The following is a 26,414-nucleotide window of genomic DNA, read 5'->3' on the forward strand; positions in this document are numbered from 1 at the left end:
AGTCAATTCCAACTGTGCTGGGCAACTGTATTAGTTGTCTATGGCTGTATAATAAATTACCCTGACTTAAAAAAACAAACATTTATTGTATCACAGTTTTTGTGTGTGTGTGTGTGTGCTAGGAATTCAGGAGCAGCTTAGCTGGATAGTTCTGGCTCAGCATCTCTCCTGAATCAAACGTCAGATGGTGCCGTGATCATCTGAAGGGTTGACCAGGGTGAGAGAACCCACTTCTAATTTGGCTCATTCACACGGCTGGCAGTCGGCAGGTGGCTTCAGCTCCCCTCTGTGTGGCTCTCACCACAGAGCTGCTTGCAGTTCCTCACAACATAGCTCTGGCTTCCCAACAGCGAGTGATCCCAGCAGTAAGACCCAAGCTACAATGCCTTTTTTTTTTTTTTTTAGTTGTTGTTGTTGAGTATATGCACAGCAAAGCACAACCAATTCAGTAGTTTCAATTCAGTGCCGTTGATTATATTCTGAGTCATGTAACCATTGTCACCCTCCTTTTCTGATTTGTTCCTCCCCCATGAACATAAACTCACTGCCCTATAACTTCCCTTTCTCATCTTTCGAGTTGCCGTTGTCCGTTTGATCTGATATAGATAGATTCTTAAAGAGCATAATGCTGAAGGCAGATATTTTTTACTAGTTAAGCTAAACTATTGCTTTATTTTAAGAAGATTTCAGAGGACATTTTTGGTTTAAGGTTTAAAGATTATCCCAGGGCAATAGTTTCAGGGATCATCCAGCCTTCTGGATGACCAAGACAATTTGAAATCCTGTTCTGCACTCTTCCATCAGGATTCTTCTACAGAAACTTTGGTCAAAATATCCAGTAATGGTAGCTGGGCACCACCCAGTTCTTCTTGTTCCATGCCAAAGGAGGCAGTTGTTCATGGAGGCAATTAGTCACATTCCATATTCTCTTCCTAGTCCTGACTCTCCTTTGTCCTCTATTGCTCCAGGTGAATAGAAGCCAATTATTGTGCCTTGGATGGCTGCTTGCCGGCTTTTAAGACCCCAGAAACAACACAACAAACTAAGAGGTCGAACAGGCACACTAAACATATTATTAGGGGAATTAGCTGGGATATCCCATGAAACTATGACCCTAAACCTCCAAACCAAGGAATCACAACCCATGAGGTGTTTGGTTGTACATAAGCAGCCTCGGCAGCTACTCTTTTTTTTTTTTTGTCATTGTTATAAACATGTTTGTCATACAACTTTGCCAATTCTACTTTTTACAGGTATACAACTTATTGACAGCACTTAGGGTAATTGGCTATGCAACCCTACCCTTAATCAATGAGATTTTTCCATCACTATGAACTGAAACTCAGTACTCCATAAGCAATAACCCTGATTTTGCCCCTCCCTTCCACCTCTGGTAACCACCAATAAATTCTGTCTCCATGTATTTGCCTGTTCTTGTCTTTTCATATAAGTGAAGTCATACAATATTTGTCCTTTTGTGATTGGCTTACTTCGCTCAACATAATGTCTTCCAGCTCCGTCCATATTGTATCATGTATCAAAACTTCATTTCTCTTACTGGTTGAGTAGTATTCTATTGCATGTATGTACCGCATTTTGTTTATCCCTTTATCTGCTGATGGGCATTTAGGCTGTTTCTACCTTTTGGCTATTGTGAATAGTGCTGCAAAAAACATTGGTGTACAAGTCTCTGCTTTCAAATCTTTTTGGTATATACCTAGGAATGGAATTGCTGGGTCATATGGTAGTTCTGGAGCCCTAGTGGTGAAGTGGTTAAGAGCTCAGGCTGCTAACCAAAAGGTTGGCAATTTGAATCCACCAGCTGCTCCTTGGAAACCCTGTAGAGCAGTTCTACTCTGTCCTACAGGGTCACTATGAGTCGGAATTGACTTGACAGCACACAACAACAATGGTAGTTCTATTTTTAGTTTTTTGAGGAACCACAACACTGTTTTCCACAAGGGCTGTGCCATTTTGCATTCCCATCAGCAATGGATAAGGGTTCCAATTTCCCCACATCCTCACCAACATTTGTTATTCTGGGTTTTTTTTAATTAATCATTTTTATATCTTAGCCATCCCAAACCAAACCAAACCAAACCCGTTGCTGTCGAGTCAATCCCCACTCATAGCGACCCTATAGGACAGAGTAGAACTGCCCCACAGAGTTTCCAAGGAGCACCTGGCCGATTCGAACTGCCGACCCTTTGGTTAGCAGCCATAGCACTTAACCACTACGCCACCAGGGTTTCCTAGCCATCCTAGCGGGAGTGAAATGGTATCTCATTGTGGCTTTGATTTGCATCTCTCTGATGGCTAATGACATTGACCATCTTTTCGTGTCTTTGGTGCCACAATGCCTTTTACGAAAGAGCCTTGAAAGTCACACGTTTCCACAATACCCTAGTGATTACCTAGGTCAACCTTGTTTAGTTTGGGAGGGGACTACAAAATGGTGTGAATACCAGGATGCAGGAATCTGTGAGGACCATCATGGAGGCTGGCTACCACAGCAGCATTGAACAAGACTGACAAATTTCCTGCCTGCTCTTGTTGAGTTAACAGTCTGGGGAGCGGGGGAGGATCAAGGAAGACAATACACTGAAAATATATGAATAACTTTGGATAGTTATAAGTGCAATGAAGAAAACCAAACAAGACAATGATTTAGAGGAGGGGTCAGCAAACAATGGCCATGGGCCAAATCTTGCCAGCTACCTGCTTTTGTAAATAAAGTTTTATTGGGACTGAGCCACACCCATTTGCTTACATATTGTTTATGGCTGCTTTTGCACTGTATCGGCAGATCTAAGTAGCTGCAACCGAGACTGTATGACCTGCAAAACCTCAACTATTTAGCTAAGTTGGTCACGGGAGATCTCTCCAAGAGGTGACATTTAAGCAGAGACCTGAATGATTAGAAGGAGGTAGCCGTGGGAAGAGCTGGGGTAAGAATGTTCCAGACAAAGGGAGCATTTGGGCAAAGGCTGTGAAGTGGGAACAGGTTGGTGTATTGAGGATCAGGGAGGAGGCCAAGGGGGCTGGGATGGAGTGACTAAGGAGGACAGTGGTAGGAGACTTGGGAGAAGTGATAAGGAGTCATGTTATGAAAGGCCTTGGGGCTCTAGGGAGGAATCTGAATTCTGTTCTAAGAATGATAGGAAGCCATGGGAGGGTCTTAAGCAAAAGGAGAGCAGATCTGACGGGTGGAAGAGATTCTTGGTATAGTTTGGCCTCATCCTCTGAGCAAGACTATACCTCTGCCACCCTTCTAAGTGCAGTTGTCCTAGAAATTGTTGGTCTGAACAAGTCCAGGGTAAAAGACCTTTCACATGATCTCTTGACTACGTGTTCACAACTTGGCAATCCGTCTTACCAGGAAGTCCTTTCCTGTGATCCACTTTGAGTTCCTTACCCTCCCATCCCAGTCTGTCTCTTCTGGATCTAGGAAATCTGTGGCACTGGGAAGAGCACTGGAGTTTGAACCCTAGTTTCCAGACCCTGCCCTGCCACTAACACTACCTGTGACCTTGAGCAGGTCAGGCAATCTCAATGGGCCTCAGCTTTCTTATCTGTAAAATAAGGTGAGTGTCTGATCTTGTTTGGTTTAAGACCAGGTGATTAAAGGTAGGGTGATGCCAGACGCATATACCATAGTCCTAGGAGAGCTGGAAGGGTGTGTGATGGTGCAGGTTGGGATGGACTTGACCAGACTGGGGTCGCTGACTTGGGTGATGAGAAAGAGGAGTGTTTGGTTCATTGGGCAGAAGGCTTCTTGCAAACCTTCCCAACAACAGGGAAGCTTGCTGATTCCCAAAGCTCCTTGGGATGGCAGACTTGGAATTGTTTGGCTGGGAAAATCCCTTTGAGAGAGATGAGAAGGATCTGGGGACTGACCAGTGTCCATGTCAGCCTTGGGTGTTAGAAAGAGCACACGATCTATTGTCAGAGAGAACCCTGGATCCCTTGCTTATTTGCCCTGTGCCCTCTGTGTTCTCAGTTTCCTCATCTCTGAAATGGAAAAACACATAACTCAAGACACCTCAATTGTAAGAGTACCTTATGTGCCACTACAGAAGAAAACACACTGTCAATTAAGCTATGACAGTGCTTTCTTATCACTTAGAACTTCTATTTTATATTTTTTGAAAGAGCTCTTTGGGACTTATTCAGACATTTTTAAAACATATATCACTGTTTTGCATAAATAAAAAGGAAAATACAAGCAAAATAAATTAGTTAAGAATTCCTAAAACGTCTTCACACTCAGCGTCCAACTCACCTGGATCGTTTTCCTGCTCAGGATCTTCATTGTCTATATTTTTCACACGCTGTCATCTTCCATCCTATTAAAAACTTCAATCATGCTGCATTTCTTTAAAGAGTGCTCTAGTATTGTCTCTGGGATTTTCTTCCAAGCCATATACTCCTATTCTCCAAATTTTGACCCCAGAGCTTTCTTGCTTTTATCAGAAGGTATCAATGGAAGCTTTCCAGGAAACAATTAGGACTCACATCCCTTCTTCAAACGGTCCTTAAATGATTTGCTGATGGAATACCTAGGAGTTACAGTTGTTAGACCACCAGAAATAATGAGTTAACCCAAACAGGTCATGACTGCCACCTGATCTGACCAACAGTGATTGTAAAATGCCATTGAGTTGGAGACACATCCTAAACCTGGAGATATCAGAATGTGGACAAAGGTGTGCCGTAGAATTAAAAACAATGGTAGTAACTGCTGTCTCTTGGGGTTTATGCGAGCACCCGATAATTCTGTGACAGTCATGACCATGAGCCCCAGAGTGCCTGGCTCAGCAGTGGCCACTCCCTGGCATTGCTCAACTATTCCCTGGCTCCCTCAGCCCAGGGCATCACCCTTGCAGGGCCAGCTCAGGTTTATGGCGACTATCGCTGCCCCTGCCAGACGTGATCTCAAAGCCATAAAGGCTTTTACAGTTTCGCTCTCCTCCTGAGATAAGCCTGGGGAGCGCTTCCCAAGGCCAGGGAGCAATTTCAGAGCCCTAGGGGGAGGGGCTGGGCGTTGCACACGTTGGGAAATGGAACAAGTTTTATGACCCCAACTTCTCTAAAAATACCACGTTCTCATATCCTCAACTTGAACCTGCTGGTGAAACTTCCGCTCCTGGAGGGCGGGTATAGGCCTTCATCCATTCACTCACTCACTCACTCCTTCGTTTGAGAAACACACAGTGGTGTGTAGGGAACACCAACCTGCGTTTTCTCACCTTGCTGCTATTATGCTGTGTGTGGACCCAGGATAAGTCGCTTCCCACCATCTATAAACCAAGGACAGTTAATTAAATCTACTTCATGACCTCAGTGAGGTAACTATTAGGACAGTGAGTGTGCCAACACACTCAGCACATAGTAGGCCCTTAAACAAGCCTTGCTTGGATCCCTTTCTTTTACCACCTGCATCAACCTTAGGTCCTTTTCCTTTCCAGGCTCCTTTTCCTCTTTCCAGCCTCGTTGGTGACATGGCCCCGAGCAAAGTCCTCACCTACATCTCTTCCCTGTCTACCAGTCAAACTAGTTGCTGGTGAGCCGACTCCGACTCCTGGCAACCCCATGGGTGTCAGATACAACCATGTTCCATAGAGTTTTCTGTGGCTAATTTTTCAGAAGTAGATTGCCAAGTCTTTCTTCTAAGGCACCTCTGGGGGGGCTCCAACCTTCAACCTTTCAGTTAGCAGCTAAGCGCCTTAACTGCACCACTCAGGGACTCCTCCCTATCTGCACTCCCTCTTTAAATGAATTCAAGCAACCTTTTTTTTTTTTCATTAAAAAAAATTAAGGTAAAATTTCCGTATACTAAAATGTACCCTTTTCAGCATACAGTTCGTCAAGTTTTGACAAACATAGAGTAACATAACCATCATCGCAATCAAAATACAGAATATTTCCATCACCCCAAAACTCCCCTCCTCCATGCCCTTTGAATTCAAACCATATTAACACCTGGCAACCATAGATCTGTTTTCTGTCCCTATAGTTTTTGCCTTTTCCAGAATGTCATATAGAGGGAATTGTATAATACGTAGCCTTTTAAAGTCTGACTTCTTTCTCCTTATGTTATTGCTTTTCCATAACCCCAGGGTGCCCAGGCATGGGGCTTTGCCCATCAGCATTTGTCAAATGATGGACTCTCCACTATCCACACTACTTCTGTGGCCGTCGTGTAGTCACTAAGTCATCAACGTCCTCCTCAATGCAATCAGATAACGAGTGTTTGAATCTCAGCTATTGGGCAGGGGCGTTGGGCAAGTCCCTTCTTCATTCTGAGCTTCAGTTTCCTCATTTGTAAAACAGAGCAACAAGAATATCTGCCTCAGAGTGTTGCTGTGGGGATTAAATTATGTCCAGCAACGTTTGGCAGAGAAAGCACTCAATAAATGTTGTCCTTGGCATCATAACTTGGTTTTTAGTTCCACCATCATCAAAAAGGTACATGGAATCCTGTGATTCAGCTCTTCTAGGCCACATTTTGGAATTTACGTATGACACACCAATTTGAGAAATGTAGACCAGAGGTGATCTGGGTTCTACAAAGGAGGAAATAGGGCAATCACACCAATTTGGGGTGACAGGTCATTCATGCTTTGTGGAACTTCGTTTGGATCTTCACCCAGGGTCCCTTCTAGTTCTGGTCTCCACTCTGAGCAACAAGGCCCGATTTGGTACGATGGAATAAGAAGTTTCTAGCAGTATGGCTGGGGAAACAACATTTGTAGGGGGGCCAAGAGGAGGAGACGTCATCAGAATTCCCAATTCTTTATTAGGCCATATGGGTTGGTAGAGCGAGCATGATCTCAAGTCCTGGCTCAACAACTTACTATCTATGTGACCTAGGACAAGTCCCTTCATCTCTCTGAACCTCGGTTTCATCATCTATAAAATGGGGATAATGAGATTTGCTGTTTGTCACCCAAGCTGATGTTATTTTGCAACTGAAATGGAAATCATACTGGTGGCTCTGGCTGCCCGTGCTGAGATTTGAGATTAACTGGGGCAAAGGGTTGATGAGGTGGAGGAACCAAGGCCAGAGGAATTTATGGCACCCCAGGTTTATGGTTTTGATATGGATTTATTTAGCACACTCTAGGACTGGACTAACCTCCTTTAGCCCCCACCCCCATGTCCATGCTGGCGGCAACATGGACAAGGCCTCTATTGCAACATTATGGAAAACGTTTCCTGGTGTTGATAAGTTGAGAGAAGTAACAGGGGAAGATGAGGATGACCCCAGGGTCGGACAGAAAGCTAGTGGGTGCCCCTGAGGCTGGAGAGTATCATGGTCAGCCTCTCACTTGTAAGAGACTGGGCAAAGAGTTCACATTCATTGAGTTCCGGTAGGTGCAGGGAACTGTGGTGGCACTTTGTGTACCTCATAAACATGGTGACTCTTATAGTTACCATTATGTCATTCAATTTAATTCTGACAGTACTCCTTGAGGGAGGTATCATTCCCATTTTACAGTGAGGCTTGGAGAGGTGGAGTGACCTGCCCAAGATTACACTGATCATCAAGATGCCTGACTCCCAGACCAGAACTCTTGTCCCCTTCCTTTAGGAAGAGCTTAAAGGGCCATCCTGCTCTACCCTTACCTCTGAGTGTCATTGTATCTAGCATATTGACGGCAGTCTGTCCCACACTATGTGTCCCACAATGCAGCCATCAGCAAACCCCCATGCGCCCATCAGTGAATGCCCTGGTGTGCTGGTGAACGTTTGGGGAAAAAGTCATGATTTGTGGCATCTGCCATTGTTAGAGGTGTAAATGCTCCCACCACTGCTATTAACGTGACATCAGTGAACACAGGGTTGGGAAGAAAACTAACAACCTGTTCTTACGAGCTGGCTCCAACTCACCACCACATGAAAAAGATAAGGCTGTGGTCCCTGATGGCCAAGGCACAATGCTACCCATGTAATTTAGCAGGGGGAAGGACCAAAGTGACTGAAGATGTAGCTGGAAATTCTTTTTTAAAACAACACTTGCTTTTATGAAATCTCCCCTTGCTAGATTGTCTGCTATTGTTAGTTAACCAAGGTCCCTGGAGGTGACCCAATACAGGGCTCCATCTTGGGCTCTGTGGTAGATGACAGATCCTTGTGCTCTTCCATTCTCTCAGATCCTTTCATCACTCTGTCCCTCACTGCCCTCATATTCAGGAGGTAGGGTCATCTTTCACTTTCTCTGCATTCAGAGTTCTTGGAGCCAAGACACAATTCCCACCTCAGCCCCTCAAGGAAAACAACTTCCCTTGAGCCCCAGTTTCCTTATCTATAAAGTGAGGGCTAATAATAACGTCTAAGCTGCTTACCTCTTGATATGAAAATTAAAAATACAATAACAGATGTGAAAACATTTTGTTTTTACACTGTAAAGGATTATAGAACTACTCTCGTTCTTATTTCTAACACCTGAAAAAAAAAAAAAAACGATGCAAGGAGTTAGAAAACATATGCGCCATTTATTTTTGTTTTATAAACTTTTTTTGTTAAAACACACAAGAGTAAGAAATGTTTTTTGCTTCTTTGCCCCTCTGAGTGGCAGTGATGGGAGCTGCAGGGGTCAACAGGGAACCTAATGACAGTCGCACCTGCAGGAAGATGCTGATTGGTCTGATGGGACCCTCCAGCTTGATGTGAGTTTCACAATTAGTCCAATCAGGGTAGATCATAAAACAATTTGGCAAAAGCAACTGGCTTGATCATCACAAGAAACCAAGGCATGTCCATTTCTGATGCTTTCTTCTGTCCACTCCCAGAAGAGTTGTGTAGATTCTGTAGCCCGCTGAGAGCTGCCTGGAGAGGGGGTGTCTAGGTGGAAGCATTGTGGGGTCCATGCTGGGCTCTCCCAACCCTTTTTTAGTCCACAAGGCAGAAAGCGGAGGTCTGGGGTACAGGACTGATCTCCTGCCTCAGAAGGTTGCTAGCCCTAAAAGGACATTGTTACCCTTCTCCACCCCCATAGAAAGTTCTCTCAGCTTTGCTTCCAAGGCAGAGGCCTGAGCAACATTTGAGGGTGAAGGAACAAAGGGTGGGAATGATGGTGAAAACCAGAATGATTCCAGCTTCCCTGCCCTGCCCCAGACCAGTCTGAGCCCCTCTGCCTGAGATTTCTGGAGAATTGGAGTGAGGTGGGCTGAGGAAGGCTGAGAGCCTTGAGCAGGAAACAGCCTCTCCTAGGATTGGGGACTGTTTTGGTAGGGTGGAGAAAGACAATCTTGACAGCCGTGGGATGTGAGGCGATTTCTCTTGCACACATTGCCAATTGTACTCTCCAGGCCTCTTTCTCAAAAAGGAATAATCACTAGTGTTAGAATTTCTGGCCACTGGGATACTGCCCCCATCCACTCAGAAGGTCAGCCCTGGGTAGGGGCAGGTAGCCAGTCAAACCATTCACCCTTCTACCTAACCATGCCTCCAGCCCCAGGACACAGTGGCATTTTCCAGAATTTCCCAAATCACCAAATTTCTGCATGGGTGAGACACTGACTGCTCCTTCCTGGGGTTTAATGTTTCCAGGCAGCACCTTGAGTGGTACTCCCCAGGGCAGGTCTCTACCCTTCTGGTGCCCCCCATTTCTATCATTCTGTCCTCCCCCATCTCCACTGTCCCACCCTGAGGCTACCAGGCCAGATGGGTTCTTCTCCCAGGAACCAACACCCTGCTGTCCCTCTCCCAGACTTGAAGAGTGAAGAGCAAAAAGGGTCCAGGAGTCATGAATTCTCCTTAACGTTGACCGGCAAACAGAATTCTGGACCCTGAGTGGATTTTGGTGCACCCTCGAGCCAATCTTACACCTGGGAGGGGGCAGGGCTCCTGGGGGAAAGGGAGCTTTGGCTTCTGAGGATGGTGAAGGGGGCAGAAAGTCTCTCAACTTGATCACAGTGAGACAGAGGGGCCCTTTCAGAGAGGATGTTCAGCTACTGTGGTTAAGAGCTTCCATTCTGATCCAGGCAGGCAAAATGGGTTCAAGTCCTTATTCTGCCACTTACTAGCTGTGTGAGTTCCAGAAAAATCGCTTAACCTCTTGGAACTCAAGTTCATCTTCTGTAGTGATCTCTGGGTAATTGTGAGGATAAATGAGATGATGCATGTTAAGTGCCTTAAGACGGGGCTAATTCCTCCTTCATATCTCTGTGATCTGAGAGGGCTCACCATCCCTCCTTCTCCATCCCCAAGCCACGCTGTAGTTCAGGTCTCATCACTCTCACCTGGATTATATCAGGGCCCCCATCTGACCTCCCTGCTCCTTCCCAACCTGCCAATCTCTGCTGCTGTTGTTGTTAGGTGCTGTCGAGTCGACTCCAACTCATAGTGACCTTATCTATAACAGAACAAAACATTACCAGGTCCTGCGCCACCTTTGTGATTGTTGGTATGTTTCAGTCCACTACTAACCTCTATAGGACTGTTGTATTCATCTTCTGAGAACCTAGCTCAGCTACTCATGACCTAGGAAACCAAGTCTATAGGGCTCAGACTGGCATTCAAAGCCCCCACGCCCTCTCTGCTCCAGACAGTCTGGTCTCTTCACCGCCTTCCTCCTAACACCATTCTTCTGACATCTAGCCATTGCCCAGGCTGTTTCCCCTCACATGGAATGTCCTGTCTCATCTTCTCCACCAGCTCTAATCCTACCCTTCCTTCAAGGCCTTGCGGACAGTCTGCCTCCTTCTGGGTGCTCTCTCTGATACTCCAGCCCTCCCTCCAAGTTCCTGTTGCAGTTGTCAACCTTGGATGGTTCTCTCATTGTTGAAAGCCTATAGGGATCAGACTCCAAACACCCACACAAGTCCTTGAAGAAGGGAAGTGAGGTGGGGTGAGAGAAGGAACTGTCTCTTCCTTTTCAACAGTCTCCTATGCTGTGCCTGGCCCCAGTGTTTTAACATGTTCCTGGAATGACTGGGGGAATTGGTTAGGAGTCTTCTTCAGCCTCTGGAGAGGTAGCTTCAGAAAAAATAGGATCCCTGGGTGGTGCAAATGTTTAATGGGCTCAGTGGCTAACTGAAAGGTTGGAGGTTCAAGTCTACCCAGAGGTGCCTTGGAAAAGGCCTGGTGACCTACTTCTGAAAAACCAGCCATTGAAAACTCTGCAGAGCACAACTCTACTATGACACACACGGGGTGGCCATGAGTCAGGATCAACTTAACAGCTACTGGTTAAGGATGGTGACAGTGGAGGGGAGGAACATTTGAGTTTGATGTGGCAGAACTGGGAGGGTTAATGTGCTGCAATCTGACCCACCCTAAAAGGGCTCTGTGTCTGGGTATTATGTCCATACTTAGAGAGGCTGAGGGAGAAAGAAGCTATGTTTAAGGAGGGTTCCATATTGTCTCCAGACAGCTGTCCTTTGGGGTGAAGAAACTGGGGTTGGATATGGATGAAGGTGAAGGCAGTGTCTTCGGCATGAGAAAAGCTGTCCAAGGCAGCTTTCCAGCCAGGGTCTCCCGAAGTCAAAGCCCTGTCACCCAGAGCAGAGGGTGAAGGGTGGCAATGGGATATATCCCTTGGCACAAGTCCTCGGGCCCTTTGCCCTTTCCATTACTGCTCTGGGCCTGGCCCTGTTGTCATGCCTTCTTTAGCTGTAATCGAGTGATCACCAGGCGCTCTTTGAGGGGGCTGCGGGGAGCTAGCAGAGCCCCCGACCCCCAGCGGCTTGCTAGATGACTTCTTGCTTGGTGATGGTTGGCTGGGGGATGGCAGAGGGGGGCTTGACAATCGTGGCAATGGCTCCTGGCAGGAGCTTGTAGGGCTCAGACGCTGAGCCACCTGGCGGTGAGGGCTGTGGAGTCTCAGGGGTAGCTGGAGGGACAAAGAGACAGGAGCTACTCAGAATTCCAGCCCTTTGGGGAAGCAAAGGAAGAGCCCTAGGATAACTCTTTCCCCTCTCTGAGATTTAGTTTCCTCATCTGTAGAATGCAAGACTTAAACTGGATAACTCCTAAAGTCTCCTACTGCTCAAAACTTTTATGAGCCCCAGATCATAAAGACTAAATTCCATGAGGTCTGGAAGGCTGTGGCTGGGATAGATTCTGTGGCCAGAGTCTTGCATCTAAGTCCTACCAACCCCCATGCTTTACACCATCTGAGATGAAAACTTGGGCTGCTTCTCCCAGGGCCCAACTTTGACTCTCCCCAAGGGCAATGAGACATGCATTGGGTGTACTCTTTCTTTGGAGAAGGAGCAGCAATAAGTGAGACCCAAAGGTCAGGCTAATTTGCTCCAAAAATACCACATCTTTGATATTTAAGAGATTAGCAACAGAAACTAATTGGCCCTACCCCACTAGTGAGTAACTTTGATCCAATTATCCAACGGCACCTCAGTGGACAATGTTATCGCAATGACAACATCATTCAATGGACAACTGTCTCAAAGAACAGTCTCAGTAAAATGAAATCTCATTTCAGTGAACCCCCTCATCCCAATGATAATCTTACTCTTTGAAGAATTTTACTCAATGACAAACTCACTCTTCTGAGGTTTTACCTAAGAGAATAGTCTAGCCCAGTGAATATCCTCACCCAGTGAATAGCCTCACCCAGTTGTCTAATGAATAGCCTTACTCAATTGGGCAACCTTACTTCAGGGAACAATTTTACCTCATGGACAATATCTCCTAATGGAATTCTCATCCAATGAACATCCTTACCCAATAGCAACCTCATCCGGTGGGTTGCCTCATCTCAAGGTGAGATTTATTGAGTAGAGACTGTCAGGCATCTCAGTGGACAGCCTCAGTGACTAAACAGCCTTAACAAATAGGCAACCTCATCCCTCATTCCCTACCCTGGAGCACAGAGCATTGATGTATACTGGTTCCCACCTTCTAGACCCAACCTTCTTCTGCCTCCTCTCTCAGGTCCCATCCTCACCCCTTGCTGGGTAGATTCCCAGATTGCCCACCTGCCTGCCCCCTGGGACGGGGCCACTCACACATCTGTCCATTGCTGAGATGAGCAGGCATCGTGTTGGCAACAATGACATTTGTGCCCATGTGTTCCTGCATCAGATGAGGATGCAGGGGGTGGTGGGCATGGGGTGCATCACTGGAGGACCCTGCAGGTGAAGAGGGGCTCAATTAGAATGGAGGATCTGGGATGAGAACCATAGACCTTGAGGCATCATCTTCGTCAGGTATGGCCAATCAACCTGCCCATCCATTATTGACAGTGCCTGTTGGGTACTTATTTCTGGGTTAGGAAACTGGGGTTTACCATTCCTATCCATAGAGAGGGTCCAGCAAACCAAGACAGCAAAAGTGATTTGAAAGGAACAAGGAGTATATAAGGAAGCTCTGAAATTATTTAAATATTATAATCAGTGGTGTATTGACTGTATAGTACTATAATGGATTTAATCAATGGCTCTCAAAGCTCCTTGGCATCCAATGCCTTCAACCATTTGGTCCCAACTAACCTTTCAGCCTCATCTCTCACACATCTGCTCCAGCCAAATGGCTCTACTTACAGCATCTATGTGTTCCCTTTACTTTCCTATCTCTATGCTCTTGCTCGTGCTATTGCTTCCGTTAGAGATCACTTCCCTACTTCCCTACCCTATCCACAAGTCCAAATCCCAGCCCAGATATTTTCTCCTTTAGGAAGCCTCTCCTGATTCTCCCCACTCCAGTAGGAAGTAAATTTCTCCTTCTTCTGAAACCTATTTTGGGGGACAAGCCACTTCCTCTGCCTATCGGCATTACAATTATAGATGCATTTTTCTTTTTTCTTTGGGGGTCTAACAAAGCGTCTGGAATCTAGTAACTGCTCAAAAAATGTGTCAGGGAACAACAGTACCATATAGGGTGGGATTTGGTAATAGGCCATGTCCACAAATATGAGAATGATAGTAATGGAATTTTAGGGCTGGCAGAGGCCTCTAAAGTACACCTGTTTCAATAATAGCTAACAACTATTGAATACTTATCACATGCCAGGCACTGTTGTACAGAGCTTTTTGTGTTTTAAATAATTTCATTCTCACAACCATTACTGTCCCATTTTACAGATCAGATGACAGGGCACAGACAGATTAATTTTCCTGCCCAAGTTTATCTGGCAACAGAGAACAAGCTCCTGATCCTCATCTCAATGACAATTGATTTGTAATAACCCCATACTCACAGGGTTGAAGTGAGAATCAAATGAGTTATCATATGATAGCTGTTCTCTACTGGTGGCAGTTTTGCCCCCCTCAGGGGATACTCGGTAATGTCTGGAGACATTTTTGTCTGTCACTATTAGGGGTGTGAGTGGGGCAGGGAGATGTTACTAGCATCTAGTGAGTAGAGGCCAGGGATGCTGCTAAACATCCTAGAGCGCACATGACAGTCCCCACTACAAAGAATTATCTAACCCAAAATATCCATAGTCCATGGTTGAGAAACCCTGCCATATGTAAAAGTGCTTTGGAGCTTGTAAAATGCTGACACACATGCTGGTTCACTGTGGCACCCACAGTTCACTTCCCAACCACCAAAGTTGTTTGTTATATTATGGATGAAATTGTTGGGAACCTTCAGGGAAGACTTCCCTTATTGGGTTTCTGGGGGAACAGAAACTACCTTGCTGTACCACACCTACTCTTGAGAGGTCATGCCCTCTCCACTTCCCATTCACCCTCATTCAAATGGTCTCCAAACACAAATATGACAATGATATTAATGGAATGTAGATAGTAATCATTGTGCCCAGGTGCTCAATGAGGCTTTGATGAGAATGGGGAAGTGGATGGGGCTCGAAGAATGTCCAAATTCTGGGCCCAGAAGAAGCCAAAAAGGTGAGGTCTCATTATGCCAACCCTGGCATCCCTATTCTGTGGAGAGGACATGGGCACCAAGTGGCAGCAAGATTACCTGGGTGCTCAGGATTCTTAACTTATCCCCACACCACCCATTATCAAACTTTGTCGTTCATTCCTCCTTAAACCTCTGGTCAGTCCACTTCTCTACCAATGAAGGGATCAGATGTGACTTCCTTATAGAGGCTCTGTCTCATTCCCAATCCAATTATATTTTCATAGAACCCCACCTTCTTCCATCAGAGCAGTTATAATCATTGTAATTATATAGTCATTGTTCAGGTGATGATTTGTCTAATTTAAATTCCAAGAGGTTAGGGGTTTTCTACATCTTGTGCACTGGTAAGCCCGCTATGTGCCTGGCATACGTCAAATACTCAATAAATATTGAATAAAGGCTAGAAGGTGAGGTTAAGGTGAGGATTTCTACCTCTATATAACCATTTCCGGAAACCCTGGTGGCGTAGTAGTTAAGTGCTACGGCTGCTTAACCAAAAGGTTGGCAGTTCGAATCCGACAGATGCAGCTCGGAAACTCTATGGAGCCGTTCTACTCTGTCCTACAGGGTCACTATGAGTCGGAATTGACTTGACAGCAGTGAGCTTGGTTTTTTTGATTTATGACCATTCCCAGACGTCTCCTCCTCCAGCTCCTTTAATGCTCATGCCATGCCCTTTGAAGGGATCATCTGAGAACTCTCGGTGGTAATCTCTACCTCCCGCTCAGTCTCGAGCTCACTGTCTTCTTCATCCCTGCTTCTTCCATCTCTCTGGCTAGTTCAAGATGCACATGGGTGATCCACCTGGCACCCTGCCCTCTCAGCTCCTTACCCTCTTTACTTGACTGAAGTTATCTTTTCCTGGCCCTCATTTCTGCCATCTATCCCATGGCCACACCCCAGACCAGTGGTGATTTTGTCATTTCCTCCCCCAGGGGGCATTTGGCAATGTCTGGGGACATTTTTGGTTGCCACAACTGGGGTATACTGCTGGTATCTAGTGGGAGGAGACCAGGGAGGTTGATAAACATCCTACAGTGCACAGGACTGTCCTCACAACAAAGAATTATCCAGACACAAACGTCAATAGTGCCGAGGCTGAGAAATCCTGCCCTGGGACATGTCATCCCCAGTTAATGCATCACCTCTAAAATCTTGAGTTTAAGCACTTTTGCTTTGATTTTACCTCCTATCCTTCTAGCTCACGTAATCTAGTACCATCACTGCAGAAATTCTTCAAAATCGTTGAGGCTGTCAAGTCACTGACCCCACTTTACACATCTGTCACCCTATCTTCATTCTTCTTTCAATTCAGCCTAGATTCCATGGTCCACCATTGTAAGTCGTCCCTTGTAATCATCCGTGATGCCCTCATAGATCCCCTTCATAGTAAAACAGATCCAAAGGATTGTCCACGCTCACTATCTCCCCTTCTGTAATTTCACACTCATACTCTCTGGAACACTCCAAGTCTGGTTTCCATTCCCATAGTGCTCTGAATCTGCTCTTAACAAAATTACCGAGAACCTCCATGTTGCCAAATTCAATGGATCTCTCTCTCCAGCATTTAACACAATCAAATGCTCCATTCTCCTTAAAACATGCTCTTTTCTTGAATTCTGAAATCCCACACTTTCCTGGCTTTTCTGCTATCCCACTGTCTAGTCTTCCTCGACCGCTTTCAGTGGTGCCTTCATTCTCCTGCCTCCTAACCACTGGGAAACTGTGGAGCTGCCTTTCACCCTGAACTTTGAGCTTTTGTTTGAACAACAGATTCATACATCCAACTGCCTCCTTAATAACTCAGCTTGGATATCTAATATAACTCAACTTGATAATTCAACTTGGATGTCATCCCAAGCTTAACTAAGGTCCATAACGGATTTCTTGGTCTACCCCCACACCACCACCACCATAGCTCAATCTTCCCCATCTCAGTAACTCCACTATCATTCCTGTCACTCTAGCAAAATTCTAGGTGTCGTCTTTGATTCTTCCCCTCACTCCCCATATCCAATCCATCAGCAAATCCTGTGGCTTCTACCTCCAAAATACATTGTCAAACTTATCTATGCTGTTTCCATTTCCACAGTCATACCTTAGTCTAACCCTCCATCGTCCTTCTCCTGGTCAGTGGCAGTAACGTTCTAAAGGCCTCCTGCCTCCACTCTTGCCTCCCTGAAATCCCCTCTTTACCCAACGGTCAGAGTGATTTGTTCAAAATATTAGTCTGACTGTCACTCGCTTTACAATTGCTACAGTAAGAATAAAAATTCCAATTTCTGACCATACCCTACAAGCCCGTATGTTTATGATTTAGCTTTCATCCAATTTCCATCTTCATCTCATAACTCCTCCCATCTCACAGCCTTGTCCTTCTTTCTCAACACACAAACCTCTCCTGCCTCAGAGCCTTTCACTAGTTACTTGTGCTTGGAATGTTTGTTTCTTGGCTTTTAAATGTTCTATATCCTTTTATCCATCAGGTCTTAGAACAAAAGTCACCACTTCAGAAAGATCCCCCTTGGCCAATCTATCTAAAGAGGCCCCTTTTCAGGTACCCTCTCTCATATTACCTGTTCATTTCAAAATCTGTAGTTAACTTACTTTTTTTATATTTGATTTCTGCCTATTCCCATCAGCCCTTACACACACACACAACCTCCCAGAGGGCAGAGATCTTGTTCTCTGCTCAATCTCCAGCACTTAAAACAGGGACTGGCAATGCTAGCCCCTCAGTGCCTGAACAAATGGGCCATTGTCCCCATTTTCCAAATGAGGAAACTGAGGCTTAGACAGGTTAAGTGGCTCGCCCAAAGCTACCCAGTGAGGAGGCAATGGAGACGGCAGGTGAGCCCAGGTCTGTGTGAAGCTTGTCTCATGCCCTCATTGCCCACCTCTCAGCCCCTCCTGGGGCTGGCATGGACCTCCCAGCAGCATCTCCTGCAGTAGGTTGTCGATCTTGGCCATGCCAAAAAGCTTGATGAACTGGATCTGCTCAATCATCTGCCAGGTGATGCTCTGCAGGGTGGGCAGCAGCAGCAGCAGCTCACCGAAACGGCCACGTGAGTCGTACTGGCGGTCATTGATGTAGTCCTCCAGGCTCACCTGCACCTGGGAACGCAGCCTCTTGATCTTGCTTGGGTCGCTCAGCCCCTTGGCATCTGCAACCGGAAAAAGTGTACAAGGGAGGGCAATGGGGACCAGCTGGAGCATCTGGGGAAGCAGGACCCAGACCTCACCTGGAGAATATGTCCCTGACTTGTGGGGCCCAGACAGGGGATGCTTAACGGACCAAGGTCACATATAAGTCCTCGGCAGGACTGGCATGAAGGCTCAGGGTCCTCAATCACCAGGGTACGCTAGCAGAAATTGTGGCTCCCTGGACTGTGACAGAAAAATGTTTCTACCACATTTCCTATAATGCAGAACTGAGTGATGGGGGTTGCGCTGGAGAGACAGGATTAAAGGAACACACTAAGACAGCACCTAGCAACCTCCTCATTTTACACGGGGGAAACTGAGGCATGGGGCAAGGGAAACACTTGCTCCAGGTCACACAGGCAGTTACTGGTAGATCCCGCAGCTGAGGGCCCACCTTCCCGACCTCCGCACATGCTGCTTCTGCAACCTTAGAATAGTCTTCCCTTCTTGGCCCCCTGTCCTGGCTCCTGCCTCCCAACACCTTGGGATCTCAGCTTAGGGTTCACCTCCTCCAGGCACGCTGCTCTGCTCCACCTACCCAAGTCTGTGTTATGAGCCTCCTCCAAGCCCCCAAAGTGCTGTTGTCCTTCCCACTGGTACCGACCACACAGGAAATAAGTGTCTCTCCCACCAGACTGTGAGCTCAGTGGGGCAGGGATAGCACCATGAGTAGTCAATGTTTGTTTAATGGGTGAGTGGATGAAGGAATGTGTAGATAAATGGAAGGATGAAAGAATGAAAAATTCAAAGAGTAAATTCTAGAAGGGGACTCAATGGTCATCCAGTACTTTGCCTCAACCTTCACGAAGGCAATGCTTTTATTCTCCCTTTTACAAACAAAGTACGTGGTAGAAAGAGAATTTCACCCACACTTTCAGTCCAGGGCTCTCTCCAGTGAAAGGTGCTTGTACATTCTTTCATCAGTTACCAAACATTTATGACCACCTGCTACATGCCAAAGGAGCTCTGGTGGCGCAGTGGTTAAGTGCTCGGCTGCTAACCGACAGATCGGCATTTTGAACCCACCAGCCCCTCCGCAGGAGAAAGACGTGGTGGCCTGCTTCCGTAAAGAATACAGCCTTGGAAACCCTATGGGGCAGTCCTACTCTGACCTATAGGGTTGCTATGAGTCGGAATCCACTTGACGGCAATGGGTGGGTTTACCACATGCCAGACCCTAGACTAGGGCCCCTGCCCCTCCAATCCAGGTCGCTGACTCTGACTCAGCATTGGTAACCCTGCATATTTTACAGAGCAATTACTACCTGCCCGGCCTCAGGCAGAGCACTGCAGCGGACACAGCCTGGGTCAAGCCCTCAGTGGACTAACTAAACCGAAACTGTTGCTGTTGAGTCGATTCCAACTCAGCAGGACCCTGTAGGACAGAGTAGAACTGCCTCACAGGGCTTCCAAGGAGCCGCTGGTGAATTCAAACTGCCAACCTTTTGGTTAGTAGCCGAGCTCTTAACCACTGCGCCACCAGGGCTCCCCTCTCAATGGAACTAGGCTAGAAATCTCACTGTCCAGGAGCTATGGAATAGCATATGGTGGTAAGAACATGGACTTGAGAGCTAAATAGTCTGAGTTTCAAAAGCAAGCTGTACTACTTCCTGGTTGTGTAATCTCGGGCAAGCTAATCAATCTTCCTAGCCTCAGTTTCCTTATCTGAAAAATGGGTATAATGATAGTACCAACTTCACAGGTACTGTGTTATGAGTGCCTGGGTGATTCGAACTGCCGACCTTTTGGTTAACAGCTGTAGCTCTTAACCACTATGCCAGCAGGGCTTCCAGGTTATGAGTGGTAAGAGATAACCCACATCAAGTGTCTAGAATGGTGTCTTAATAAGCACTCAATAAGTGGTGGTCATCTTCCCCTTCAGAGTCCCCGGGTGGTGCAAGTGGTTAACAGGCTCAGCTGCTAACTGAAATGTTGGAGGTTCAAGTCCACCCAGAGGCACTTTCAAAAAATCAGTCACTGAAAACCCTACAGAGCACAATTCTGCTCTGACGCACATGGGGCGACCATAAGTCGGACTGGATGGCCACTGGTTTTTATCCTCCCCTTCATTACTATTATCACTAGAGGTGATCTGCCTGCAGGCAGGACCCTAGCACGCAGGGCCTGTATGGAGGAAAGGAAGCAAGCAAGCTTCCTGGGCTGAGGCACCTTGACATTGGGAAATGAAATCACGCTTTGCACAAAGATGTAACTACATAGCTGTATTTCCAAAAATGCAGATGACCAAAGCCAGTAGATGGAACAGAGAGAGAGAGAGATAGTCAAGAGCTGAAGGAAAGGATAGGGATGTAACAGCCTCATTCCGCTAAGCAAGGAGTTGGAAGACACCATCTGCAGTGGATAGGACAAGAAACAATGGTGTAAGTGCATAACTTAAGGTTACAAAGGCAATCAACAGAGACACTAAATAGCAATAAAAAAAATATATTGGGAGGATGGGGGAGAAAAGATGAAAATGAAGAGAGTAAAATCCTCAACTATCATTAAAAAAAAAAAACAACGAACTTGTTGCCGTCGAGTTGATTCTGACTCATAGTGGCCCTATAGGATAGAGTAGAACTGCCCCAGAAGGCTTCCAAGGAGCATCTGGTGGATTTGAACTGCGGACCTATGGCTACCAGCTGTAGCCACCAGGCTTTCGTTAACTACCATAGGGGGAAAACATTATCTAAAATGGAAAAAAAAAAGAAGCCTTAGCATTTTGTTTAGAGCTGAAGTGGTAACTACCAGAAAAACAGCTATAAGAATGAGGAGTGGCTCCCCCTGGGGAAGAGGCCTCAGGCTGGACAAGCGGGATGGGGGACTAGTTACATTTTTAAGAACGCGTAGATATTCCATTGATAAATTTTTTTGAAGAAGAAAAGATGAAAGGAAAGGGGGGGAAAGGAAAATAGGAGGGAGGGAGAGAGGGGAAGGAGGGAGGGAGGGAGATAAGGAAGGAAGGAATAAACCAGGCCTTTGGCGTCTGTGTGAATGGTCAAGTCATTTCATCCCTTTGAGCCTCAATTTTCCTCATCTGTTAAATGGGGCTAATGAAAACAACCTCTCCCGGTTGTTGTAACAACGAAACGAGGTTGTGAGCTCAGTGTTTGTAACCCAGTAAGAGAAGTCTGGCAGAGGGTCTGGCCACCAGTGGGAGGTGTGGGCTGTACCTGGGTCGAAGAAGATGATGGCTTTGAGGCAGGCATACTCATTGTCATCGATCTGCAACTCCTGGAAGGGCAGCACCAGCTCGTCCAGGATGCGCACGGACACGCGGTTCATCTCCGCCAGCTCTGGGCAGTGCCGGGGGACGATGTAGTCATTGCCTGGGTGGGTTGGGAGGGAGGGGGGATGGGACGGCCACCCTTGGGTTTACCGCTCTCCCCTAATTTTGGCCTGGGTGTGCACTTTGCAATTGGCAATTAGCCAGCACCGCAGGAAGTGGGTCTCACAGGGACTTTCATGACCATTTTACAGATGAGGAAGCTGAAGCCCAGATCAAGGGGGTGAGTTGCCTGAAGTCAACTGGCTGGGGCTGGAGCCTGCTTTCAAAGACACCTTTTGCGTCACCCGAGCTCCATTCCCCAAAACAACTCACAAGACGGATGACGATCAAGGGCCACTTGAGAGGAGACACCAAAGCGAAAAGGTTAAGGGCTCAGATTCTGGAGCTGGGCTGCTCAGGACGAATCCTGGCTTTTCCACTTATAGCCAGGCATATTTGGATATATTATTTAACCTCTCTGTGCCTTATAGGGTTATTGTATTAAATGAGTTAATGTTTGTAACGTCCTTAGAATAGTACCTGGCACATAGTGTGCCTTACAGAAGCATTGAAAATAATAAATAAACATGCTGTGAGGCACAGTTGACATGGGCCAGGGGTTTGCGCCGTTCTGGGTGTGCCTCTTCCTCCAACTCCAGAAAGCACATCAGAATGGACGGGGGACTCAGGGATAACCCTGACTGCGCTCTAACTTTAATGCTGTTGTTTTTAGGTGCTGACGAGCTGATTTGTGGCTCCATGTGACAGAGAACTGCCCCATAGGGTTTTATTGGCTGTAATCTTTATAGGAGCAGATTGCCAGGTCTTTCTCCCGTGATGCTGCTGGGTGGGTTCAAAACACCAATCTTTTGGTTAGTAGCCATGTACTTCTTAACTGTTGTGTCACCAGGCCCCCTTAACTTTGATGCTGGGAAACTTTCATTTCTTACATCTTAGGGGGAATACAGTTGAGAAGCGAGTCCTGCAATCTTCCATTTGCAAGCCTGAGGACAGGGCTGTTCCTGATCTGCCTCCGCCACCCCTGCCTGCCATCCTGGAAACCTCCCATGCCTGGGCATGTGCCTTGCTGGCTGTGCCCTCTCAGAGCCCTGGCAGGGGCAGGCAGGGTCCTCACCTAGGAGCAGCACGTCCTTGAACACCATGGATCGCTTGGTGGTTCCGAGTAGCAGGTGCTCCCCGGCGTGGGCTCTGAGCAGGGCCACCTGGAAGAGAGAAGGGATAGCGTCTGCACCCCTGGGAAGGCTGCTGCTGGTAGCTCAGTGCCCTGGCAACTCATCTTAATGTTCCCCTCTGTCTGTTCCTGCCCGAACTAGAAAGTCAGTATCACAGCACTGCTGCTTCCTCCCCGAAGTGATAACCAGGGGCCTGGGGAAGACTCAGCAAAACCCCAGGAGGAGCAAAGACATGCAGCTTGGAGCCAGGAAACCTTGCAGTGACCCTGCCCAGGAACTGCTGTGTCCCCGGGCAGTTGCTGCTCCTCTCCCCGCCACCCTATCCACGTGCCTGGTGAAATTGGTGGCAACCTTCTTTTCAGTAGAGGCTCAAAGGCTTTTGTCAGGTTCTCAAAAGGGTCTATGACCCCCAAAGTTTTAAAACTGTGGGTCCTGAACTCCTACCAATGGACCAGCTACAGAGAATTATGAAGGGTGCATTATAAAAACAGATTCTTAGACCCTACTACCAGAGGTTCTGATTCTATGGACCAAGGTCCATAGGGTGGGGCCTGGGAATCTGCATTTAGCACGCTTCCCAGTTGATTCAGCTGTGCACTGGTATTTGGAAAATCACTGCTCCAGGGCATCTGCCACTTGACATTGTAGGATTCTAAGATTCAGAGTTACAAGAATTTGGATGTGGATATTGGTTCTCAGGGACGGCTCTTCCCAAGGCAAAGGTGTGAGTGCTGGTTCTTGGCAGGGGTCAGCTTGACAGATCCCTTCCCTGAAGGGAGGACAAGGCAGCCTGTGAAGACTGAACTCTGAGATGGGGGCCCAGGCAGTTCACAGGACGTCACCTGTCCTTTCAGCACCATTTGGTTTAGTGTTTGCAGGAAGACCAAATGATGGGCTGGTCAACAGTAGTAGCAGGCTGGTAGTCTCAAGGATCTTATCTGCAAGGCTAGGTTAAGGAATTCAGACGTTTTTTAGCAGGCCAAACTAGAAGGTAAAATGCTTTTGTTTATTAATTCGTTGAATTGTTCATTCTTTCCATGATCAAATGTTAAGTACCTACTAAGTGCCAGGCACTCAGGGACACAATGGTAAATAAGAGAGACAAGGTCAGAAGGAAAAGAGAGGAGGGAAGGTAGGAAGGAGGGAAAGAAAGAGAGAGATGGAAGAAAAGGGAAAGAAGGAAGGAGGGAATGAAGGAAGGAAGGAAAGCAGGGAGGGAGGGAAGAAAAAAAGGGAGGATGGAGGGAAAGGAGGAAGGGAAGAAAGACGGAGGGAGGGAAGAAGGTGAGGGTAGTGTGGTAGAGAACATTGGGGCAAGAGGGGTTACATTAGATGCAGAGGTCAGAGAAGGCCTCTCTAAGGCTGGAAAGATACCTGGCACATAGTAAGCCTTCAATAAATGTTTGTTATAAAAGAACAAAGGAATGGGTGAGTGGATGAATGAATGAACAAAGTTCTTGAGTTTCTCTCCATATTTGGCCCCTCCTGGGCAGCCGTCTGTCCTTACCCCTTTTATTCCCCTGTAGTTAGAACCTTGTGAGGATGACCAAAAAAGAAGGGAATTGAGAAACACTTTCCATGACCAGGTCAAAGGGAGGCAAAGGATGCTTGATGAGCACCTACCAGGTTCCAGGCTCTGGGCTAGGGGTTTTACCCCCAGAGGCTCTCACAGACAGAAGACCTGCTCTAGAATCCCAGCTCTGGGGCTAGCTTGCTCTCTGACCTTGGGCAAATCCCTTTCCCTCAGTCCCCTTGTCCAATTGTACCCAATCTTCTAGGTTTCTATGGATTGATGTCCAAAACAAACCAACAAGCAAACAAACTTAGAAGCTGGTTTCTGGGGCACCATTGACAGACTTTGGGTGTCCTTTGGAGGACAATGTCCCCCTATTCTCCAGGCGTTTCCTGCCCATCTTGGGCAAGGTGGGCTCCTTTTGGTCCATGAGTGGAGATCTGGCAACCACCTGGTCCCAGGTTCAGCCCCCTGACATGGTGGTTGTTCTGGGGGGTGGGCAGGCAGATGGGGGGGCAGTTAATGATTGTCCCACGTTATTGGCCACCCATCATTGCTCCCTGAGAATGCTCTGAGCTTCAGCCAGGGAGGTTTGGGTGGGAAACCGAGGTTAACAATTGTTCAGCTTGGGGGTGTCTTGTTGCCCTGCTAAGCCCCTGGGAAGGAACAGAAGGGATTAAACATTAATGTAGACTCTCCAGCAGAGGGGACCGGGGCCAGAGCAGAGAAGCAGGGGAGAGGGCAGGGGCAGCTTGGCCAAAACACCTGCCCTGCCATCTCTCCTAAAGGGGGAGGAATCCGTGCAAGGGGGCATCAGTCCCAGCCCGTGTGAGGCCAGGACAGCCAACTGGCGTTTGCATGGTGTATCCCACCATGCTAGGTGTTCTGGCAGAGTCTGGGGGCCAAAAGAGTTTGGGAAGCCCTGGGTTCCTCAAACTTCAACAGCTACCTTGACAGCAGGACTTCTCAGAAACTTTAATGTACTGCCGTGCATTATAAATCTCTTGTGCAAATATGCAAAATATGTAAGCAAACACACCAGGAGCCGGTTTCTGGGCTACCTGTTCATTGGTGCCCTGAGTTGCCTTCAGAGCTGGGAAGGTGGCCCAGGCCAGCTCCCCTTTTCTAGACGGGGAGAATGTCTGCGGGGGCCTAGCGATTGCTCTGTGCAGGAGCTGACGTATCCGGGATCTCAGAAACTCATCTGTCTCCAGACTCCTCCAGTCCAGCCCTCTTTTTTCCCTGGAACATTTTGGTATTCCAGTGAATGCACTTTGGGAAATAAAATGCTGAGTTAAACCGTCTTGGTGGAATGCAAGGCAGAAACTAACATTTAGAACAGCTGGTGACATCCAGGCCCCATGTAGATGTTCCATTACATGACTTTGTGTTTTTCAAATAACAAGGTACTCAGTCCTCCCGACAACATTCTGAAGTGGATATTACCATTCTTACTTTACAGATGAGAAAACTGAGGCTCAAGAGAGGAAGTAACTTGTCCCAGGTCACACAGTCTTACAGCCAGGGCTCAAGCTCAAATCTCCTGACCCCTGGCCTCAGGAGAGCTGTATGGTGCTGTAGTTAGGAGGCAGGACTTTGGTGCGTGCCTGCCTAGATTCTAATCCCAGCTCTGCAGGATACTAGCTGTGCAACCTTGAGCAAGCTACTGAACCTCTCTGTGTCCCAGTTTCCTCACCTATAAGATGGGGATAATAATAGCACCGACCTCATTGGAGGGATTGAATGAGTTAATATTTGTAAAATGAGTAAAACAATTCTAGGCACACTGGAGCACTGTGCATGTTTTGATAGATAAAATTAAACCAGCCCCCACGGCTATACCCAGGGTGGGCCAGCAGGACCCTGTGCCCTGTGCTGCCCACTGCCACTGCCCTTGTCTCCCCTACCTGGTCGTCCAGGGGGAGCTCGCAGAAAGCTGGGATGTACTTGGCCCACTCGACCAGCACCAGCAGCTGCTCCTTCATGGACTCGCACACGTCCGAGATGCTGGCGATCTTCTTGGCCCGGATGTCACCATTGATCCCAGAGACAGGGGAAGTGATCTGAGGAAGTCAAAGGAAAACTCTGAGGATGGCCAGGTTCTCCCTACACTTTTTGTCCCTTGCACAGCACCCCTCTCCACGTCTGGAAAAGGGGGTCCTGGACTATGGGTGCCTTCCTAGCTCTGAAGGAAGGTCAGGGACAGAGCAGGCAAAAGGTGACACACTGTGGAGGCAGACATGAGGGACGAGGGCTCCCTCTGGGCCTTCCCCTGCTGTCTGCCCCTACAGCCCCCCTTCTAGCTCCCAAGAACTCCAAAGAACCCCTTGGCCCCAGGGGAGAGCAGGGCAAATATTATCATTCTCATCTGATAGATGAAGAAATTATGGCCCGGAGA

The 26,414-nt window shown here is 47.3% G+C and overlaps 1 protein-coding gene across 3 annotated transcripts in view; it reads right to left on the reverse strand.

Moving 5' to 3' along the window:
• Positions 1 to 10,946: 10,946 nt before the first annotated feature.
• Positions 10,947 to 26,414, reverse strand: part of HNF4A (hepatocyte nuclear factor 4 alpha) — a 28,180-nt gene continuing 12,712 nt past the window's right edge. The window contains exons 5-10 of one of the 3 annotated variants that reach the window (XM_049868713.1): positions 25,924 to 26,079; positions 22,446 to 22,533; positions 21,216 to 21,371; positions 17,766 to 18,002; positions 12,975 to 13,097; positions 10,947 to 11,839 (exon numbers count right to left, since the gene is read on the reverse strand). In XM_049868713.1, the coding sequence (XP_049724670.1) occupies positions 11,697 to 11,839; positions 12,975 to 13,097; positions 17,766 to 18,002; positions 21,216 to 21,371; positions 22,446 to 22,533; positions 25,924 to 26,079 (903 nt within the window). In that variant the 3' untranslated portion in view covers positions 10,947 to 11,696. Of the gene's footprint in view, positions 11,840 to 12,944; positions 13,098 to 17,735; positions 18,003 to 21,215; positions 21,372 to 22,445; positions 22,534 to 25,923; positions 26,080 to 26,414 lie in introns of all 3 variants that reach the window. The other 2 variants (XM_049868712.1, XM_049868711.1) reach the window with 2 other exon arrangements.

This window comes from Elephas maximus, chromosome 25 (assembly GCF_024166365.1).
Source record: "Elephas maximus indicus isolate mEleMax1 chromosome 25, mEleMax1 primary haplotype, whole genome shotgun sequence".
NCBI classification, from domain to species: Eukaryota; Metazoa; Chordata; class Mammalia; order Proboscidea; family Elephantidae; genus Elephas; species Elephas maximus.